Source organism: Coffea arabica, chromosome 3e, assembly GCF_036785885.1.
Source record: "Coffea arabica cultivar ET-39 chromosome 3e, Coffea Arabica ET-39 HiFi, whole genome shotgun sequence".
NCBI classification, from domain to species: domain Eukaryota; kingdom Viridiplantae; phylum Streptophyta; class Magnoliopsida; order Gentianales; family Rubiaceae; genus Coffea; species Coffea arabica.
Window position 1 is genome coordinate 5,800,729 of NC_092315.1, and position 23,504 is coordinate 5,824,232.

The window sequence follows — 23,504 nt, forward strand, 5'->3', positions numbered from 1 at the left end:
TATATATATATAATATTGAAAGAAGTGTTGGAAAGGCTATACATGCATATGGGTGTGGTATGGACGTTATGCGGTGTCTATAATAGGTTATTATATTTCCCCTCCGGCCCTCCACACCCGAAACAGAAGAGGAGACGAACTCGAGTTGGAAGTCAGAGGAAGAAAATGCGTACTTATTTGTTCGTTGATTTATTACAAAAGATCAAATCACTAAACCATGACTGAAAATGTTGGGAGTTTCTCCTTTAATTAGTTGCTACTGCTTTTATCGGAAAAGTAAATGTTCATTATTGTTTTCACTGTATTATACTAAAACATTATTACATGCCAAGAATATTCACTTTTCAAGAGTGAATATATCTAAAATTTATGAATAACATTGGAATTAGATCGAGAGATTGATTTAAACTATTTGTAATTGTTATATATATTTTCTTTTTTTGTAGTTGATAGGCTCATCCGTAACTCTCAAAGTTACAGTACTTGTAATCTTGATATTTTCTTTTTTCGCAATTAATTAGTAGGCTACAACCGAGAAATAAGGATCAATATCACCAGATTGTCATTGCTAAATATTACCATAGCCTTTTCTAATGAAGTTAATTAGTTCCGAAAGGAATCCATACCTCAAGCAGTATTCACGTTTAATAACTTTAGGTAAAACAGGCTGAAATACATCTAATTAAAGATCAAAACTGCTTTATTCTCTAATCAAATTCGTAATCATAAGCATCCACCGCCTATGGATTCTAAGCTTATAAAATTTGCAAAAATCAAGCTGCCGTAATGAAAAAGCAAAAGGTTATAGCAAATCGGAATAATTACTGTAATTGATCTTTGTGGTGTTAAGTACAATTATACTAGCACTTGTTGGTGGATTCTGATTTGCGTTGATGATGGCTATGTATGCCTACCCAAGGAATTTGGACATTAAAGAAAGAATAACGTGCTTTTCTCTCGAGGCAGAAAATACATTTGATTTGCTTTTATCGTTTAAATCATAATGACCTTGCTCTAATCACCAGGAATTTGAAAGATAAAAGATATTCTCGAGGGCAAAGAATTGGGTAGACATGGTCTATGACTATAACCGTAAATTGAGTGGCTCAAAATTTATCACACCACTTTACCAATTCAAGTATTAAATGCACAATAAAAGTGTACTAGATTTAGTAGACTAGGTGTATCCAAGTTTTTGCCATTCAAAATATCCTTAGACCTCTCTAGCTAGTCTCCACTATCACTACTTATTCTTGATTCAAAATCTTATAGGGCAATAGTAATGAAGCCTAACCTTCTTTTTCTAATACTAATGAAGCCTAATCTTACAAATTTTTTCTAATACTAATGAAGCCTAACCTTCTTTTTCATTTTTCCTAGGGACCATTTTCTTTTCTTTTTTTGTCTGTAATAATTCTTGGATAACAATTTATGTATTTGTTGTATTATAAAACTACATTCCAAAGGAGAAAATGGAGAGGGGAAGGGAGGACGTTGAGGAAGTTGACCACGTTGACTTAGTCAACTCTTGTGGTGAGCAAACTAGAGGGCCTAGAAGCTAGAAGGGGTCAAAGTAAAAGATCGCTGCACTTAGCTTTAATCCTAAACACAATTAAAATCTCACACGAACTGCAAATTAATAAGAAAAAAAAGAAAGGAATGATTAATTAATCAATAATCATGTACCTAATTAGGAGGTGCATTGCTGCAGGACTTTTGTGCTGTTCTGCTACCAAAGGATATGGTCAAAGTACAGTTAAGACATGAGCTAAGATTTAGTAGTGCAAGGCAACCCGACCGGCCTGCTAAGTTCATGACAATAACATCATTAAAGTGCATGCCATAGAGGATCACATCTTCTAATCTTCGACTTTAATCGGATTAAGACAGGAGTACGAGGAGGTTCTTCACTTATAAGATTGTGCTCTTGATTTTCTTCTCATAGATTTATTTTAGTGCACGAACTTTTTGTTATTGTTCTTTACAGAACACCTTTAGGCCGTTTTTTTTTTTTTTTTTTTTGAAAAGAAGAGCATGTAAATGTAGTGTGTGTCTATATATATATATATGTATATTTTAAGAGAGACTCTAAATCTTATAAGGAGCATGGAATAAACTAGAGTTTAAGAGTTGAATCATGGACTTTAACCTCGTCTAAACAATATTTTTGTCTTCCAAGAAAATATTTTTAGTGCATTTCGTTGAAAAACTAGAGCCTTTTTGGTTTGTGATATTGTTTTATGGCTCACAAGTAATGTTGACATAATTAAACTAAATTTTCTAGTAGTTAATATTTCTTATTTCTAATTTAAAACTATTCAAGTATAGTCAAATTTTAGCAGTAGTTGACTCGTTTAAGATATAGAGTAATTATTTGGCAACTTTTTGTCTTAGTAATTTCTTGATTACCAAGTCATGTTGACAATATATAGGCTGTTTAAATACTGCTTTCAATTGAAAAGAGTGAGAGAAAAAAATTAGAGAGAGTCGTAATAGTTGTAAAGGTAATTCTGCTTAGAGTTTATGTCAATCTCAATATAAGATATGTAATTTATAAAACTCTTCTTCTCTCACATAATTTTATATGTCAAATATCTTGTACTGCGTGTTTTTTGTGCCTACAAGTAACCCTATCTTCATTCATCAAATTAAAATTGTTTCAAGAATTCAATGAGTGTAAGTTAACTCAGTGGGCTCTGATTTCAGCAATTACAACTTGAACTACATAGTTCAAATATGTTGTGGTCATTCCTATTACGCCTTTAACTAAGAGTAAACGTTACCGTGAAGAAGGCCTTTGTTTGTCCAAAAAAAGAAAAAAAATTGTGTCAAAGAACATTCCATCATAACTTTCAAACAATCATTTCAACCTCAAACAACTGTCAAATGGTTTATCTCCATTAAAAGAGTAGTGGTGAAATCTTTTTGAAGACCTAAAACATTTGACATTTGACCTTTGAAGCTGTTGTTGACGATAAATCGTGTTGCATGTTTAATTTATTTTTTTAAATTGTAAAGCAAATCACTTTATCAATAATTCTCCACTTTCCACCAGGTACGGTTGGCCGTGTTTCCGTAGCCATTCCACACACAAATATTGGAAGGTAAGGTCAAAGCAGGAATAAATTTACTTTGACTCGGTTCTTAATTGGATGACTCAAAATGTTAATCACGTTACCAGGGCATAATCTTGTGAGTTCTAGTCCTAGATATTAATCGAAATACCTAATTAATTTTACCTTTTAATCATCATCATTATGTGCTAAACTTTTTACCTGCCTTGATGGTTACAACCAAAAAGCTCAAGAAAATGGAGTTTCAGTCAATGGAACAATTTCGGTCCAAAATCATCTGGGGTTTAATTGTTAAGCACTGAAAAGATTAACTCGTGAGACCAATAGAGGGTTTGGTTCCATTTTTTTTTACCTACCTAAAAAGCTAAAGTGTTTTGGAGACAAATTTTCAAAAGAGTCATCCATTGGCAGCAGCATGCTTAGCCACAATTTGCAAGTCTAATTTATTGTTTCATACTTGTATTCAATGCCACTCGTGAGGTCAAGAAAAACTATCTATTGCAGTAATAGGACTCTAGGAGACAGGATGGGGTTGATTTTGATTGTTTTGTTAACCTAATCTCCACGTTGCTTTAAGATGGGATTCTGATTACGTACACAATCAATTGTGGTGTCTTGTATTAGATTATCCAATGACGATGCAAAAATTGGTTTTGATATGGTGTGTTATAACAGATGCAACAAAATAAGAGAACAAACAAGGACATTAGAACAGTTTTAGGGGAAATCAGATTTTATTAGGGTTCTAATTAGAATAGTTTATAGACTAAATATAAGGTGTATATATATACAATCAAACGGACTGGACCTAAAAATAGGTCCAAAACCAAAACCCAAAATAAAACAGATACGGTAACTAATATATACCGTAAGCAGCGAGACCCCGAACAGCTCAACGAAGGTCGAAGACCTGATTCAAGGCATCCCAACATGGTGAGATCATAGTAGTAATACTTGTGTACTTGGTTTTTATGTGACCATTTACTCCACTTTTACTCTTGCGTGCTCATGATTCATACTCCAAAAATTCCAAAATTCCGATTAGAAAAGTTTTTATACCATTGTACAAATGTAAAAAGCATGGGCTGTACATATATCTAGAACTGAGGATAATTTTCTACTTCTAAAGATTGATTTAGCTCAAATCCAAAAAAAAAAAAAATCATTTTTCTCATTGTTTTATGATATGGGTGTCTCTTTCTCTTCATGATCAAGAAAGCCAAGTGCCAGCAATGGAAATTCTTTTCCACGATGTACTGTATTTTTGGGATGTTCTGTACCTATTAGACAATCTTGTTCTTCCCACGAATTTTGTGTTTTTCTTTTCCTCTTTTTTCTGGGATTTCAACAATACATATGGCAAAACAATAGAGTATTTCATCCGTCAAGTAGCCTTCTCAATCCCTTTTTGCAAATCTTAGACTAATCTAATTCCTGAAGCACATGGATTATCAAGAATACGGCTGAGGAGCAGTTGAATCTAAATTGTTCAATTTAGCAGTTTTGTCTTACTAATTAACTTCATCCAAGGAATGATTTACGTCATGAAATATGGTGATTTCATCCATTCAATAAGCTAGATATCTTTTCTTGCCTGGTTTTTCAAGACTATGCTAATGCAATCTGGGATTTTTTCCATGCATTTTCCCAGAAAACAACAATTTCTAGTCACGAAAACATCTCAGAAAAATGTCTATCATTTCCACACCGGCCTATGTTTTGTAGCATCCTGGCATTCGTGTAATTGTTGAATATTTTCACCTATGCTTTTTTAATGCATGAAAAGTGAAAGCCAAACCTACCTCTAGCAGACTCTCCCGGCCCCTTGCAGCTGGTGGACGGCAATATAATATTCTATGCATTTTTCCCTGTCCTCCTGTTTACCATTTTCTTGGGGGTTCCATTTAGGCTATGGCCGTTTTGGATATGGTTTGCTGCACCAAATCAAGGTGCATATTGGTTAACAAGTGGTGAGTAGTTCGGCTATTTTAACACAAACATGAAACTCATTATCAAGGGGAGACAAGCATGAAAAAAGATGAGATCCTGCTGCAATTAAATAACTACTAAGATAATATAGCAAATCTATATCTTGTTCAGTGCTGGTCGTAAAGCGCTGTGGCTATCTATGACCAAGGGTCTTTTTTTTTTCTTGAGGGCAAACTTGAACTTTTAGAACAAGTCTTATTCAGTTTGTTGGATGTTTTTCATCTCAAATTAATAACTGTTGCATCCTACCAATTCCGTCAAATTTTGTCCATAATTACTTCCTCCATTAATTTATGAACCACATCTAAAATAGTATCTACCTCAGGGGTATCTTTGTCAGATTGATCTGTCTAAATATCCACTTCTCATTGATATGCTCCGTTTTTAGGGGGAAAAAAAAATTTGGTATTTGGTGAGGCAAAACAATGACAGTGCCTCTGCATATAATTAAATCAAAATAAGAAAAAGTCCAAAGTTAACGTTTGTAACAGATGAAATTCACAAAATGGGGTAGAGAATAAGGCACTTACAAAAGTTGGATGACTAATTTGAGACCAAAAGAATTCAATCACCAAAGTTAGATGATCAGTTTGACACTGAAAAAAATTCAATCCCCAAAACTGAACTTTTGCAAAAGTTTAGTGACTATTGTGAAAGTTTCGAGTGGTAGCCAGAGTCACAAGTCACTTGTATGAGTTAATGTCCAATGCAGTCCTTGTATCAATAACAGAATTTGAACATATACGGTTTATTGAGGGAGTGATTTGCCCTAATCAATTGAGCCAACTGAATGTAATCCGATTATAGGAACATGATGCCTTTTTTTGTTTCTTGGGGGTAGGGGGGAGGGGTTCAAGCACACGAGCATCAAAAACTTTATGTCATGCAAGTTAATTACCCATAAACATTCTAAAATCTACACCATAAATAATAAGAATGGATCTGCAAATCCAACGACCAAGGTGACATAGAACAAGGAAAATGAAAAGCTAAAATGCTTCTAGAAGAATGATGGCATGTCCCAACATTCCCTTAAGCTTAAGAAAAACAAAAGTGATTATGCTCTACGTAGTTGTTTAAGATAGCCCGTCTCTCTCCGCAATCTCCAAGCTCTTATCCAAATCACCTCAGAAATGACAGCCAGAGTGGATTAAAATATAAATTATGCAAAAGATCTGAGAATAAAACCACTTAACAAAACGTAAAGTTCCTTCGGCTTTTAATAGAACTTTCAACTTTTTAGACAAGAAGTGAAACCATTAACTTATTCTTCAACGCGCTTTGCTACTGAAAAGTAGTGTTTTTGCATGTCATCCTTTTCGATCTTACCGTACAGCAGAGGATTTGCTGTGATGCCTTTATTAAAAATATCATTAATTGGATTCAATTATATCTTGCGCCGAATAATGAACATAAAAAGCTAAACACTCTGTACTTAATTATAGTTAATTAAAAGGGTAGAGTGAAGAAAAAATGATCACTTTATTGAATAATTTTTTGTTTAGCTTTATTAAACATACTTTTGTTATTAAAAAGTTCAAGTCCGGTGGCAATTTTAAGGACAGTGTTACTGTATCGCCGTCTAATAGTTCTAATATAATTGTTAAAGATGCAAAATGTCAATTACTATAAATTTGAAGGTGTAAAATGTAATTAGCAAAACTATAACTATATGTTAGGAATCCAATGATGATATTTTTGACCTATGAATGAGCAGTTCAGCGTGAAGATCCAATTGATTTATAAAACCAAAAAAAAAAATGCAGTTCTAATTGATTTGTAGGGGCTATAATCAGCTGCTTTAGATTTTGCAATTAGGGCCTTTATTAGCGTTGAGAATTAGACAAAGCCAATAGGATTTTATAAAAAAACTTCATTGGAGAATTTATCAACTCATGGTGTTATACACACGGGATTAATCCAAACCATTCCCTTCTAAATTCACAAATTTCATGCATTAAAATATTTACACCACGAATTTTAAGAATTATACTTATTGTGGTTCTAAAATAGGGGGATGTGAATTTAAAATGGAGGGTCATTGATTTAGACATTCCCTCTTGCCATTGATCATAACTAGTTTTTATCATCCTTTATTTTTTTTTAAAGGAAGTTTTACACACTTCATAAACTCCATTGTTCGTCTAGGCTCTTCTCTTTATTATTTTTTTTTGAAAAAAAAATGTTGTAGAGATTTTTTGTGTGTGTAATTTTCATTACTCACCAAAGCACTTCCCCCAAAATCATCACACAAGCACCACCTGTTCCCTTTGTGACGTCCTAGGACAATAGTTACTCGACTATTTCATGTGCTAAAAGCCTAAAATGGCATCCAACAAAGTTAAAAAAATCGAGATATGATGGTGATTTTCATGCATCTATCTCCTTAAGAAGTAAGCAAATCGCACACTTGTTTCGCATCCATTGAGACTCCAGTAACTTTCAAGCTTAAAGAATTATCCACCCACGTATATTTTAATTTTCTTAGGATTAGAAACACAATGCTTTGTGGCTTTCCTTGTGTCTAAATCTATAAGGCCTAGGCAACACGTGGCCATTGATTTTGCCAATTTGAGTTCATCCTTTAAGAATATTTAACATCAACAAATATACTCCACTGATTTTCTTGAAATCCAATCTTGTCACCAAATAGATTGGCAAGTTTTAGACCCCTTAACCACCCCTTGTCAAACAAATTCCCAATTATCCTAATCAAATTTGATCAACGATTTATATTAATCAGAGTGCTATTGGCACTCGTTTTATTTTTTTCCCTCTTTCTTTCACAAGAAAATAAGGAATAAGGGTGACATCAGAGCGAAAATAAAGACTTTACGGTCACCTGACTAATCTTCTTGACCTAGGCTTTGGAACAGTGCTATTGACACGTTACCAGAGCATGTTTAAAGATTAAACTTGGAAACATCATAATGCTCATCAAACAGGAGTGGATGAGGGCAGTTTGGTAACTTTAGCGGATAAAATTGGCATGACAGAGATCATCTTTGGCTTACTCACTCGAGGACGGAAGGATAGTAGTGATGATTTGAAAAGGACATGATGACTGACTGATGGGATGAATCATAGTTCAAAGTGCAGATATATATATATATATATATGTAACGAACACTAGCACATTGTGTCACAGAATTTTGAGGACAAACTGAACACCTAATACAGCTACTAAACAAGAGCCTTTTTAGCTTTTGCTTTTCATGTCTTGGGAAGTGATGGCAGCAGAACAATTGGTTTGGGGTGTGATGGAGGAAGGGTGGAGAAAGGGTCCTTGGACTGCTGAAGAAGACAGATTACTCATTGAATATGTCAAGTTGCATGGTGAAGGCAGATGGAACTCTGTCGCTAGACTTGCAGGTAACTAATATACTAAGCAACTTGCCTGCTTACTAATTCTATTAGTATCGTGTACTACTACTTCACCGACTTTTCACCAACTAGAATCTTGTAACCTGCTGTCTTTTTGGCATTTTTAATGCATGTCAAATCCCACTTGGGTAAAGCTAGAATTCTTCATTCTTGGCATTTTATTTTGCATGCATATACATGGGAGTGTTGCGATTAGAAAGAGCACTGCTTATGACCAGATGATGGTTGATTTTGGTGTTCTGTTCAGGATTGAAAAGAAATGGGAAAAGCTGTAGATTGAGGTGGGTGAATTACTTGAGGCCAGATCTCAAGAGGGGCCAAATAACCCCTCATGAAGAAAAAGTAATTCTAGAGCTCCATGCTAGGTGGGGAAACAGGTGAGGATTTGGATATAACAAGCTTTTGAAATGAAATTTCATAAGAAGATTGTCTAGGATAAGCAGCTGATTTTGTGGGCTATCCTTGACAAATATAGGTGGTCGACAATTGCTAGAAGCCTGCCAGGAAGAACAGACAATGAAATCAAGAACTACTGGAGGACTCATTTCAAGAAAAAGGCAAAAGTCTCGTCTGATAACTCAGAAAAATCAAAAGCACGCCTTCTGAGAAGGCAACAATTTCAGCAGCAACAGCTGCTGCAGCAGCAACAGCAACAGCAACAGCAACAACAAACTCAAGTATTTGACATGAGGAGGCTTATGTCGTTACTGGATGAAAATGAGAACAGAGTGCCAACTCTGCCTCAGATGAAACAAGATGCATCAGCAGCAGCAACTACTATCTTTCCCAATACAATTGATGATCATCATCAAGTCTTCCTCTACTCAGTGTTCAACAATTCCGCAGCTCTGCCAGAAGCAACAAATCATGATCAGGACATTAACTGGGATGGTTTATGGAACATGGATGAATTCAGTGGCAACATATATTACTCGAATTCGGCAAACAGAGCTACCCTGCGTACATCTGCAGCCACCCCTTATTACTGATACACCCAGCCTTAAAATTTTCCTGCCTTGTATTTCCCAGTGCTTTGTTCCTAGTTTGTCATTATGAACCAAAGAAGGTTCTCAGGTAAGGAGATCATAAGAGTTTCTTGGTTTTATGGAAACTTTTACGTTTTCATTGATGCAGTCTAGTATGGCATTTGGTGATATGTCCACGAGCTGGAACTTCGAGCTGCTCAATCAGCTGTATCTCATGAGTCATGACTGTAAAATTAGTCTCGCTATTGAAGAAATTTTGCATAAGTTTCAATTAAGTGATTGTCTAAGAGCCAAAGCTAAGACTGCAACCTATGTATGCAATTGAAGTACAATTGCTTCTTTTAACTCTTGTTTCTTTAAAAATTGGCAAAAAAAAAAAAAAAATCGAAACAGCCACTAAATTATTCAAATCAATATAATTTGAACCACCGAATTATTTTGTGTTCCAAAGCACTCGCAACTTTGAAAACTAATACATCAGTGGTAATTCTGTCAAAAAAATGATGAGATGATGCTACCATGACTTCAGAATACACAGTACTGGGCACTCAAAAATGGGCATAAGATATGAGGATTGATCCACGTCGCATGGCAATGATGTTACAAAAATATGGATCCACAAATTTGTTTGTACACGAAAAGTTAGAACACAAATTTCCTTCCTGTTACTTGTTCTCTTCATGAAAAAAAAAATCTTGATTTTGCACAGGCTACATTCTTTTTTAGGAAATTTTTGCACAACCTATAATCCTTAGAACAGCAGGTCAACAAACTTCTCATAAGCGCCTTGGCAAGCAACAAAACACCAATCAAACTTTCTTGGTTCTATTTTTTCTTCAAGTCCAAGGCTGAATAAGGTAAACATCTGGAAGTCTCGTCCTTTTAAATTAGTCATGACGTCCACTCTGGTGCAAATACTGGAGCAGTTATCTCCCAACTAATATTTCAATTCAAAGCAAAAGGATATTCGTTACTCCAACAAATTAATAGACTTAATTAGGCTTGGCTTGTACTCCAGACTGTAGCAATTGCTTTTCTACAACCAAAGGCAGGGAAGTACGAACATTTACAAATTAACTAGACTTTCGAATCTGGTAGAAAAGGAGGAAGAGCATGTACTTTAGCTAATTATCTGTTCGCAACGGAGCTTGTGTCTCATTTCCTGTACCACTTTCTGTTCCACTTTTTATAATATTGCTGTTTCTCCATCATAAACATCATATTTTAGTTCTTTTTAATTTTTTTAAAATTCAATAACTATTAATTGAGTTAGAAATAAATACAACAATATCAAAGAAGTAATATATAATAGAAAATTAAAAAATACGACAGAAATTCATAAAAAAATATTTTTTATGCATTTTGATTTTTTGAGTTTGTTAAATTTTGTGTATTACTCAATTATTAGTTATTGAATCCTAAGTAAACAAAAAAAAACTAAAATATGATGTTCATGAACGAGAAATAGTAATATAATAAAAAATAGAATAGAAACTAGCATAGAAAGTAGGACAGAAGATCCGTTGTACTATCTGTATAACATTGTTTGACTGTAGGCAACAAGCTACCTTGTGTAGCTTCAGGAGTACAGCAGGAGGACCTGAGTATGCAATATCAATCCGGTGTCACGTACTCCAATACAAAGTTGGCGCCCCCTCACAAGGATGAAGTTTCAACATTGATGGTTGCAAAGAATTCTTACCCTGCAATTCCTGAAGTCTGATTGGAAGCTCTTTAAGGTTGTTACATCCTTCGACCTGCAAGGTACAAAGATTGGGCATTGATCCTTCTTCTTCAATCAAGAACTCCAACTTTGGCAAATTTGAGAGTGTAAGATGTTTGAGTTGACCAAATGCCCCTGATGCAAAAGTCAACCGTTTTCCCAAAAAAGCTCCGTCTTCTAGAACAAGGTCCCATAAATTTGGAAACCTCCCCAGAGTTGCCATAGGATCATTGACAAGTGCAGAGCGGCTTAGAACTATGCGAGTGAGACTGTAACAAATTATATGTGGTAGTATGCTCATGCATCCCTTGATCTGCAACGTATGAAGGGAGGGACACTCAAGTAGTTGGCTCATTGACAAATTTCTCTCTTCTGCAGTAAATGCGTCGAAACGTCTTACATGAATAGAGGTTTGGCATAAGCAATTCTGGTTCATATTTATGCGTTTGATGATGCCCTGTAGGGACTTAGCATTCCCTTTAACAGATGCTGTTAGGTTCCGAAGACTCGTCAAGAAGAGAAGATCGGTTGTACTGCATGCACTGGTATCAAAGTTTTCAAGCGTCTCCAAGTTCACCAAACTATCCAAACGCAACTTATCATCCTCTCGAGCATTAAATTTCGAAGGCAAATAAAGATGCCGCAACCTTTTTAACTTCCAGATGATGTTTGGTATGGTAACCATCCGATCTATTACTACTCGCAAATCAAGTGTTTGCAAGTTCAACAACTCACCAAGACTTAATGGCAGGTTGTTTAGGCGACAGTCTCTGAAGCTTAGGTATCGCAAAGATGTCAATTTCCCAACTTCTCCAACAAATTTGCTCTCTCGTAGGTCAAAACCATCAAATCTTAAAACTCTAAGCAAGAGGAACAACTTCAAGTTTATTGACTCCGAAAACTCTACAAACTCCAAACGTCGGGGTAATTTTAAGAGAAGAAGAGACCTAAGATAACCAAGATGCATGTAAGCATTTTTCAGCAAGACGGCCATTACATCTTCACTCTGATAACCCCCACCAACGTTCATGGAAAGTCTACGTATGTTGCCGAATGGAGTGGGAGACTTGTTGATTTCGTTTCTCTGACATGATCTTATAACCTCAGAAAATATTTCTTGTTTGGCCTTGTGAAGACACAAGTCTAACATCATGCTATGCAGACGACAAGATTTGAACCGTCTGATATTCGGAACCTCAGCTTCATTAACCTCAACAAAACCTCTGGTTGCTAATTCATCCAGATACTGCTCCGCTGCATCCATCATTGTTATTGCAGATTCTTCGTTGTTCGGTTGTACAAAGCCTTCAGCCATCCACAGCTGGTATAGTGTTTCCACCTCTATGCTTGGTTGCTCAGAGAAGAGGCCCAAATAAAGGAAACAAAGCTTTAAATGGTGTGGCATGTCATCATAACATAAAGATAAAATTTTCAGTTTTAACAGTTGCAAACTATCTTCTTGATGGACGTTAGACAACTCCATAGCGCGAAGAGCTGCCTTCCACTCACCTGATGTCTGCTTTGTTGCCAACAAGCTTCCAAGCACATTAATGGCCAACGGTATGCCTTTGCATCTTTTCACAATAAATTCTAGCATCCCGTGCAACTGCGGATCTGTTAGCAAAGGGGGAGAAGTTAATTCAAACAGACATAATCCTCCAAATCAGACAACGAAAAATTTAGCTATTGCTGCAAATAAATAACACCATGAAAGGAAATACAAGAAAGAACATGAGAATAACTAATAAAAATTCAGAAGAAACAAAACAATATGCATTGAGAAACGGCCACAAAATCCCCAACCATAAAAATATAGCAACAAAATCTTAACTGAATTTGGGAAAGCATCAAATGAAAAATCCGGACTGTGTTATTAAAGACTTGAATCTTTTCCACAACTAAAAGTATGATAGCCCATTTTTGTTGCACATCAAAATGCAAACACATCCAGATAAATAATGTCAAAAATTTAAACTTCATAGCATCTAAAAAATCGATTGCACGTCTCCGTAACATAAAAATGACGGCAAGAATTTATGAAAATAATGATAACGGACACAACTGACTGACCTTCAGGGATATTCACTCATACTCTGCGAACAAGGAGCTCCAAACTTTCCTCTTTAGTCAGGTGCCTTAACTTGAAAAGTTCAATCGATGGATTGGATGTTGCTAATTCCTGAAACCGAGTGGTGGCTACTAATTTACTAGCTGTTTCCCTAATTCCTCAAAAACTACTTAGCCAGTCTAGGTAATCCAGTAACCACAAATCATCAATAACCACTAAGCATTTTGCAAAAGCCAGTAGGTTGCGAATGTTGACGGTGATGCCCATAATAGAAGAGTTTCTCAACATCTCGTTGGCGGCCGGTACAAGTTTACAGGTGCCGAACCTGTGCAATAATAAATACTAAAAAGTCCTAATTACCACCACAGTTAATTATAGAACAAATCCAAGTACTGGAGCAGGGACCCTAGGTGTGCAATGGGTTACTTGATTCACCCTGTTCCCGAAGAATTTGCTTGATCCGATATACCAGATTTGTCTATAAAAATATTAATTTTGCATACAATGGCAAGTAGGGTCGATTCCACAGGGAGCGGGTAGGAAATTATTTCTTTCCAAATCAATAGAATGAAATTGGGGGATTTTCAATGGGAGGCAAATAAAGAAAATAAGAATAAACATAAAGCAAACTAAATTCAAAACTAACTTATAAAGCACAATTTACTAAAGATAGCAATTAATAAAATTCTACCCAAAGGATCAACTGCTCAGGCACGGTCCAGCTAAATGATCATCGATGCAAAGATATTTCGTCCATTCATCACTAGGTTGGTTATAGCTATCAACAAGCTCTGACAACTAGTTCTTCCTTACTCTTTCGACAGTCAAGGTACGACCATTGACTGCTTCTCTAACCAGATAACAACCCTAGGTACGACCGTAGGAATTTAATTACCCAATTGCATTAAAACTAGAAGAACCCAACCCTAACCAATAAACACGCTAAGAGGGTTTATTTAAATTAGATCTTGCGTTTCCCCATCATAAAACCAATTATGGTGGTTGCCACGAGATGTTAACTAAATGAACAATTACGGATTCTATTTAATTAACGTGGCAGTAGGCTATTAAATTAAATCAAATACCCGGCCGTTGATATTCAATTAATAAAATACCCATGAACAATTAATTCAGGAAACGCACGAATAGCAATAAACTGGAAGAATTAATGAAGATTCGATTAGATCTCACAGATATTATGGACCGCGCCCTCGCGTCAACCTTTGGGTAGAGAAGAAAATTAGCCGCTCCTCATCGTGCCAATCCCGCGTGATTTAATTGAAATCATTCAATTATTCGACGAAGAATTGGGAAAGGGAAATTAATTGCAGTAACAACAGAGAAGGCCCTGCCTTCGTCTTTGCTTTGGAGCTGCAAGTGTACGAACAAAAGCTAACGTAAATTGTGCAGAGTCAAAACAAAAACCAAGGAGTCAAAGTGTCACAACCGAAAAGCTACAAAAGTCTGCAATCGTCTGACCCCTCTCGAAAAGAAAATCAAAGCTAATCTATCCTCCCCCTGCGTCCCCTTTTTTGTTGTCTTATATAGCGCCGCAGGGGAAATCCACGCGGAGCAGAGCTCTTCTCTTCATTGGAGTTTTTATCCCGTGTAGCTGGTCCATGTGGACCTAGTTTCCTCATTCTCATTCCCCCGACATCTGGCCCTTTCTTTTCTTTTTTTAATTGAAGCCTCTAAGAGCCAAGTCACGTCTGACCCAATTGACTGAAACAAAAGCTAGCCTTTTGGAGTTTTAATCCCGTGCTCCTCGCGGTTCACGTGGACCGGGGTCCGGCATTTCGGTAGCGTCCGCCTTGTCTGGCGTGACCACGCCCTGAAATGAAAGGTCTTCTGGAAATTTACCTCAAGATACCATTTTTAATGCTAACCACTTACAATTCACACAAATATCAAATATGAGTGAAATTCCCTTTCTTAGCACCGTGAATAGCCAAAATTAGGACAAGATGACAATGTAAAATGTGCCAAATAACTGCTCTATCACAAGTTGCTTAAGAATAGAACCTAAAGCTCCCCACAATTGGTCAAAGTCACGCTGTGCCGAAGTGCCCAATGAAACCCAGGCAAAAGCTTCAAAATGGCGATACAATGACTCATGGTTATATAATCTTCTCACAAGGGTTGTCTTCCCCAAACCACGAATGCCCATCACGGAAATTACGTTGGGGGAAAAAGAATCCGATTTCGATTCAAGAATCCGATTCAAAAGGAAGTCCAACTCATTGACTAATCCAACAACAACTGAATCCTTCTTCTGGCGTGAACCACAAGGTAGGGGAGGCCTGTTGTTTTGCTGGCCCTGTGACAAAAGCTCCCCGACTCCCAGCAGGTGTCTGATCCTTTTTCTGAGCAGGGAAATTTGCCCCAGAAAATCATCATCTATGTCAGAGAAAAACCACCTTTTGATGGCTCCGAGAGAAAGAAAGTCAGCATTCTTGCTTTGGTTTTCGAACACTAAATCTTCCGTATCATAACAGGTTTTCTCTACTTCTGTCAACCAATCATGAATTCGTTGTTCCTTGTCAATTTCTTCCACTAATTTCTGGAGCAAAAATAGTTCTAAAACAAGCCCGTTTATTTCATCGCTTGCTGCTGTCCTCGAGTATTTTTCTCCTTTCTCGTGCAGTAAATTAACGACGTCTTTGACTAATACAGAGGCCGACGGGATGCTCATCCTTCAGTTGAGTTCAATCAGTTGATCTCCTCATCCCAGCCACCAAGTGACCTTTTATTCTAAGACCCTTTTAGCTTTTCCAAATTATCTTAGGGTTGTTCTCTTGATGGGGCCAGTTATTTGTTCAAGGAGAATGAGACCAACAAATGATGGGCCTGTTTGGAAGGTGAGTTTTTTGGGTGTTTGTATAAAATTTTACTGTAGATCACTGTAGAAATTGTAGAAAAACTTTTGTAAGATGAAAAAACTTTTTTTTCTTTTTCTTTTTCTTTCTTTCTTTCTTTCTTTTTTCTTTTCCTTCCTCCCTTCCCCCTTTTTCTCCCTTCCCCTACCCCCTCCCCTGTTCCCTCTCCCGAAACTACCTCTGTAAACACATAAAACTTTTTTTTTTTGCTTTTCTTCTCTCCCCCCTCCCTCTCCCTCCCCCGCCACCCCTTCCTCCCCTTTCCCCACCATCCCTTTCCTCTCCCCTCTGCCCGCCACCCTCCTTGGGCCGCCATCCCTTTCCTCCCCTCTCCCCCACCACCCCTCTCTACCCCTTTCTCCTCTGTCCCGCCATCCCCTCTGCCCCTTCCCGCTCCCCTGTTCCTCTTCCCGCTTCTCAGCATTTCTAATTTTTTTCTTTTTTTTCACATTTTCCCTCTCCCTCTCCTCCCCATTCCTCTCCTTACTCTTGCCGGCAGATAAAGCAGTGAAATAATTTTTTTTGGGCAATTTTTCTTTTCCCCCTCTCTTCCCCTTCCCCCGCCACCCTCACTTTCCCCTGGTGCAATCTGGTCTCGCGATCAGATTGGCCAGAGGGGAAAGGGAAGGGTTGTGAGGGAGGAGTGGGGGAGACGCAGAGAGAAAAAAAAAGACAGAAGAGAGGATGGCAGGGGAGGAAGAGGAGGAGAGGGAAAAAAGAAAAAAAAAAAAGAAGACCGGTACCGGAAGAGGTGATCGGCACCGGAACCGGCGCCGGAGGTGGTGGCCGGCAACGAAGGTGGTGGTGGGGGAGGAAGAAGAAGAAAAGGGGAAGGGAATTTTTTTTTTTTTTGTATTTTGGATATTTTAAGTGTGTAGGTTAAAAACTTTGATAAATTTTTGGGGTTCCTGTAGCAAAAGTTGTTAAAAACTAGTATAATACAAACTTGCTAAAAAACTAGACTTCCAAATAGGCCCGATATTCTAGGGTTGTTTGCCGCTTAAGGGCAATTATATCATAAAATATTTAAAAGCATTGTTGGAGCACCAAAGACTAATTTTAGACTGCGAGTGTCACTTTCCTTCCAATTGGTAACTTCTATGGCCACGGTTTCTATAACAAAAGTAGGAGAAGGATGCACACACTGGGTGCAATTTTAGAAATTGATAAAAAAAAAGAGGAATTAAGGGTGTGTTTGTTTGGATGTAAAATGTTTTCCTGAAAATGTTTTCCAAATTTTCCCGTGTTTGGTAATCATTTTATCTTGGAAAAAGATTTACACAGGGAATATATTTTACTTCACTTGGTGGAAAATAACTTCCCCTTTTGACTTACTGAAGTTATTTTCCTTCATTAAAATGAGCGGCTCTTGCACTTTACAATAAAGCTCCCTACTCCCACATTCTAACAAAAACAAACAAAGACTTTGCGGCTAAAGATACAGAGAGTGAGCAATGGAGATTGGAGAGACTGAGAAATCACCAACAATATGATCATTTCTGATGGCAACCATCTACAACTCTGGCAAGGTGCCTTGGGTAAGATTCTTATTTAGGGCTTTGTCTTGAATATCTTTTAATTTTTTCCAAAAAAACCTGATAAAATTGGTTGCTCCAGTCTAGGATTCTATCGATTTTTTTTTAAATTTTGTTGCTATAATTCTTGAGAATTGTGGCACTAGTTTCACGGAGGAATTTGGATTTTTTTTTTTCTGAAAAATGCTTCTTTTGTTTTTAGTTTTCTTTTTCTATAATTATATGAAGCTCTAGGAATTCTGGTAAAATTTATTGCTCCACTCCCCTTTTTTGACGATTCTTATTGAGGTAAGGGCTTGAGCTTGCACGATTGTTTTTGTATCAATTGATTGATAGATTAAGAAACTTCAGTAGTTTTCTGTAAATTATCAATCAATTGGTGTCCTTCGAGTTTGATTTTGTTTTTCTATTGAGAAATTTGTTGTTAAATGTATATGGTTGTTATTGATTTCTCTGAGCGATATGAATACTGAATGTTGGGATTTCTTGTCTAGAGAATTTAAATTTTAGGATTTATGTTTTGGGATTGGGGTAAAGGTTAAGCTGTTAAGACGTTTGCAAGTTGTTTAGAAATGTTTTCTGCTTGAACTGAACAATATACTCGATTCTATTTTGTTTTTTCACACAGATCTAGATTTTCACTTCTCAATTTGGAGAGTCTAGGCTATAACTCATGCTTGAATCTTTAGTATGACTTCTCGAGTTGCTAAGGATAAGATGTTTTTCATATTTGTAGTTGTACCATTAATTGGAAGGCCGCCTTGCTACCTATTGTTTTGTTCTGTAGTATCCAATATTTAGATATAATTTGAGTTTGTGATTCTTTCCTTTATTGTAGGAATTTTCAATTTGCTGACTGGAGTAATTCGATGTTGAGTTTGGTTATTGAAGCTTTACACTTGTTATAGTCTTTGCAACCTAGTATGTATGCTTTTCCCTCTTCTGTTGTTTGCAAGTATATAGTGTCTAATTTTAACTAACCAAAGTTGGCCTACATCGCGAGACAAAACTGCCTTGAGCACTCTTGTATGGAGCCAAGAGAAGCTGAAATCATTATACTGTGCGGACGTTTCTTTTTACTGGCTAAATAGTTTTGTGATGGATAATTTAAGTTGCATAATGATCTAGCTAGGTCTTCAATGGCAAGCTTTCCCAACCATTTCAATGGAGTCTCGAAACATGCAGATTTTACTGTAGGTGAATATTTTTTTGGTTTATCCTTCCATAACTTCCTAGCTATGAAAATTTAAGGGAAAAGAGAAACAAAGGAAGGACCAAAAGGTTATGTTTCCCTTTATTTATTATCATTTGCAGGTTTCTTCTACCAGTAGTTTCTTTTGTGACTTGATACGACCATCCAGAGTCATGGTTACATTTTTTCTAAAGATTCTGAAACATGTAGGTTGCAACTTTTTTGAATGATCCATAATTTGTTGTCTTAGTCATTTAGAAGAATGGAAGGCATAAACAGGTTGCCCTTTTGTTTTTTCTCCTTTGCTTGTGCATCTTGATAGCTGAACAAGGGGACGTGCAATGGCAGTATTTGCTTTTCTTCTTTCTTTGTTGTTCCCTCTCGGTGTGTTTGTGAGTTCTGGTTTGGTCTGAACTCTTTAAGATATTTAAGTTTTTAACCGGTACAAGTTGATTTAGATGGTGAAATTATCTCATTTCTTAACTGGTACAAGTAATATGCTATACTTGATCCATTGAATGCCATTAGCTTGTTGCTTTGGATGGTAAAATCTTATTGGAACAAATCCTGAATTTGTTGAATAAGTGTCTTGCAGTACTATGTAGAACAATCAAAGTCATGATGAGTCCATCAAGATGTAGGACTGACTTCATGAATCAGCAGGTGAGGTTCTCTAGTATCTTAAATATTCATTCAGTTGCGCATATACTCTTCTGGGATTAGGGAGAAGAAAGAAGAGAAAGGAGAGAGCGTGTGTGTCGAAAGGTAAACAATAGAAAGGAATGAAATGCTCATCATTTTGAGTCAAATCAAAGAGTTTGTTTTCTTTTCTAATAATCTAGATACTTCTGTTTTCCTTTCTTTATGGCCACTGTGTTAGTGCTTCATTTTTGCGCATCTTGCATATGTATTACTTATTTATTTTAAATTGTGAATGAAACAATCAAGTGAAGATTAAGTTTGTTTGCTAATATTATGTTACTCAGATGCTTTTTTTCCCCTTGTTTTAATTTTGTAGAGACATACATAAATAGTGGATTATCCTAAAAGAGACTGCAATGGAATTTTGCCCGACTTGTAGGATGTTATTGCAGTATGAATTGCCGCATATGGACCTCCCTGCCAGATTCTTTGTCCAACATGCCCGTATGTATGTCACATAGATAGTAAGGTAAGTCATTATAAATCCTTTTTGAGGGTTTATTTACTGGCTATTCACAATGTCCATTGTGTCATTGCTGAGTTATCAACGCATGTGGCAGGTTAAAATAAAAAGAAAGCATTGGTTAGTTAAGAAAGAACTAGATCCTATCACGTATTAAGATGTTTATTTTTCCTGTTGTGTTTCAGCACCATTGAACCTTGGAAGTGATCTAGAAGTGGAAAAAAGGAGGGCTGATTGAGTACCTTGCCACTTGCCGTGGCCTGGGGAATTTGTAGGTGCAGGCCAACTAGATTTGTTCAAAACTCGGGTCACTAAGTTTTTTCCTGTAAAACGTTCACATGAACATTGGTGACGTGTTGTACAGATGTTTCCTTTTGTATCCATGATTTACTACCTGGGCAACTGATATTTTTGGGACCATTTTCCATTTGGAGATGTGATTTTCGTTTTTGTTGAGCAATATTTTATATTTTGGCTTATAGTTGCCTCTGTATGTATTAAATTGTTCCAGATTTTTTATCCAATTGAGGCCGACAACATTTAAAGCAGGGATTTGAGTCACTCTAGGCTTGATTAGGGTGCTTGTATGTACCAATGGTTCTAATTCTGTACCATGAGTAAGGTTTTTGATTCTGGAGCTGAAATCTTGGTTTATATTCCAATATAGGATTCTCTGCATTTAGGTTCTTCTCCCTTTTCAAAGGAACAACATAATGACATGATACCATACCAATAAAGAATAGTGTTCAGCTAGGTTTTCGTTTGATTTTTAACTCTTCTTTCCCAGCCAATTCATTAGTATCATTAATAATTCCATTTAAGAATTCATGGTGTAATATGAATAAATATTTTATAGAAATGATAATATGATTATAATGGATAGAAACTAAAATTAACTTGTAATGAAATGAATGTTTTGAGAGTAGAAAAATATTTGCAACATATCAACAAACATATCAGAAAATATTTTTATTGACAAACTAAACACCGGAAAATTATGAAAAAGGGAATTTGGAAAATATTTTCACTTAATAACCAAACACTGGAAAATTGTGGGGAAGGAAGTGATTTTTCAGGAAAATAACTTCGATGAAAAATATTTTCCCTTCAGTCCAACCAAACGGACCCTAAAAATGACTTGAAAGAATACACAACGATATGTAACAGAAAATTTTTCTACCTTTATTAAGATTGGATAATTTGATGTCTAAATCTATATATTTATACTTTCCGATTTCTTAATATTTTATAATTAGAAAATCCAATTCAAATCAACTTTGACTCCTACGAAGTCATTAGTATAATTTTTACATTCCAAATTACACCCCACAACCGTTAAAGACAAAATGGAGATTTGAAGGATGCCTCCATCCAATAATTATATAAAAGTCGGGTTCGAGATTTCCCATTTACAATATATATATATATAATTCTGATTAGACTAACAGATTAACCGTAGCCTTCTCCTCTCAATGAAGGTTCATAAACTATATTTGTAGTGTGTTTTATGCGAAATATTCATCTTTACGGACCTATGCCCCAAAATTTGTTTCAATCCAAACTGACACCATAATAATTATAATTTAAATAGGAGTCAAAAAGCCATTAGGCCAAGAATAATGTTCTCTATTGTGTAGAAAAGATTTTATAAACCACCATTAATTTGTAAATGTGGTTTTAGACATTAAACTCAAACAGAATATATTGATCATTTTTTAATGATCTTATTGCTATAAATGGATCAATTCTGCTTGCTTGCGATGACCAAAATCGATTTGAATTCAAATAGCTCGATTCGATTATCAAGCCGAGCTCAAAAGTGAAAATACAAGACTCGGAGTCTCCTCACCTAATTGAACCTCATATGCAAATGCATGTTTAACTCCTTTAAAAAAAAAGAATTTCGAGTGTAGAATGTCTACTTTTTTCTTAGACTAGTATAAATTAAAGCCATTATTTGATGTTTCGAATTCGAATTTTATGATAGTAATGTCAATATGAGTTAGGTACTCTATAGATTTTGGTTATGTTATGTGCTCTATGGAGTTTGATGTCAAATTCTACTTATCTTAATCATTACTACAAAGTATTTATGCCATTATTAGAAACTGTTTGATTCTCCAATGCAGCCTCCAAAATTGATTGTTTTAAAAATACTCTACCTCTATGCAACTAATAAAGAATACGTTTTGCAAAAATTATTTTGATGACACAAAATGCAAGAAAATTTTGGATAGAAAAAAGAAATAATATATCATAAAAAAATTAGGATAATATAAAAAAAAAAAATTTAGCTAACCGGTGAAGTTAAGCGGTTTGTAATTGTGAAATGTTTGGATAATAAGATAACCATTTGTGGTAACTTGAGATGCACAAAGTTGTCAAGCAAGCATCGCGTAATAAGGTGGCGTTTGGTTCACACTTTGGAATCAGATTCGAATTTAGGATTATTCATCCAGGGTTTGGAATGGAGTCACTCATTCCAATACATCTGTTTGGTTCAGTACCAGGAATGTATATCATTACTATAGTTGATGTTTGGTTCATTCATTCACTAATTAAATGTATTAGTATAAATGTGTTAGTAAATTTAGTATAACTAATTAATAATTTCTATTAGTAAATATGTATAATTATTAGTATAATTTTTTTATTAGTATAATTATTAGTATAATTGATAATATCAATTATATCACATATACTAATATACATGATACAATACATATAACTAATAATATCATTATTATAAGTTTCTAACTAATTAGATTAAATATTACATATAATTAAATATAATTATTTAAATATTATAATATAAATATAAATATAAATATATAAATATTAATTATACTAATATATTATATATTAGATATAATAATTATTATATATTATTATATTTATAAAAATAAAAATAAAATTAAAAATATAATATATTATTATTATATAGACATATATTATAATTATATGCATATATAATATACATTTATAAATATATTTATAAATAATATTAATATATTATTATATAATATTAATAAATTTATAATATATATTATACAAATATAATTATATTTAGTTAAATATTTATAATATATATTATATATGTGTATATAATAAATATAAATACATTTATTATTATTAATATATTATAATAATAATTATATATATTATATAGTTATACTTATATTATAATAAAATATATAATTATAATGAAATATTATAATTAAAATATATTATATATAATTATGTATATATCTATATAATTATATATTAATTTTTTTTAATGGGTGGCGGGATAGGCCCCATTTCTAAATGGAAATCTGACTTGGGTTTTGTCCAAAACCCTCCAGGTTACGAAGGAATTGGGGAACTCCAAATTTTTAGATATGATTCCAAATTTCAATTCCAATAGTAGTAATCCAAACAACAATTATGAGATTTATTCTAATTCTCCGTTCTGAAACCCTCTTACCACATACCACCTAAGTCTTTCGGTTTATATGATACGGATGGATTGT

At 35.1% G+C, this 23,504-nt stretch overlaps 2 protein-coding genes and 1 long non-coding RNA gene across 4 annotated transcripts; 2 read left to right on the plus strand and 1 right to left on the minus strand.

Moving 5' to 3' along the window:
* The first annotated feature begins 8,209 nt into the window (after positions 1-8,209).
* On the plus strand, positions 8,210-9,708 carry LOC113737953 (transcription factor MYB48-like). The gene is made up of 3 exons (XM_027265087.2): positions 8,210-8,435; positions 8,695-8,824; positions 8,923-9,708. The coding sequence occupies exons 1-3, from the start codon at positions 8,279-8,281 to the stop codon at positions 9,434-9,436; spliced, it is 801 nt and encodes a 266-aa protein (XP_027120888.1). The 5' UTR covers positions 8,210-8,278; the 3' UTR covers positions 9,437-9,708.
* Positions 9,709-11,058: 1,350 nt separating this feature from the next.
* Positions 11,059-13,512, minus strand: LOC113737954 (putative disease resistance protein At1g58400). Its single transcript, XM_027265088.1, has 2 exons — positions 13,395-13,512; positions 11,059-12,770 (listed from the first exon to the last, which is right to left on the minus strand). Exons 1-2 carry the CDS (start codon positions 13,510-13,512, stop codon positions 11,059-11,061), a joined length of 1,830 nt encoding a protein of 609 aa, XP_027120889.1.
* Positions 13,513-17,502: 3,990 nt separating this feature from the next.
* On the plus strand, positions 17,503-20,471 carry LOC140038612 (uncharacterized). 2 transcript variants are annotated; one of them, XR_011842187.1, is made up of 4 exons: positions 17,503-17,638; positions 19,423-19,490; positions 19,846-19,998; positions 20,178-20,471. It is a non-coding gene; the product is annotated as an uncharacterized lncRNA (long non-coding RNA). The 2 variants fall into 2 exon arrangements; XR_011842188.1 differs by lacking the exon at positions 19,423-19,490.
* The last annotated feature ends 3,033 nt before the right edge of the window (positions 20,472-23,504 follow it).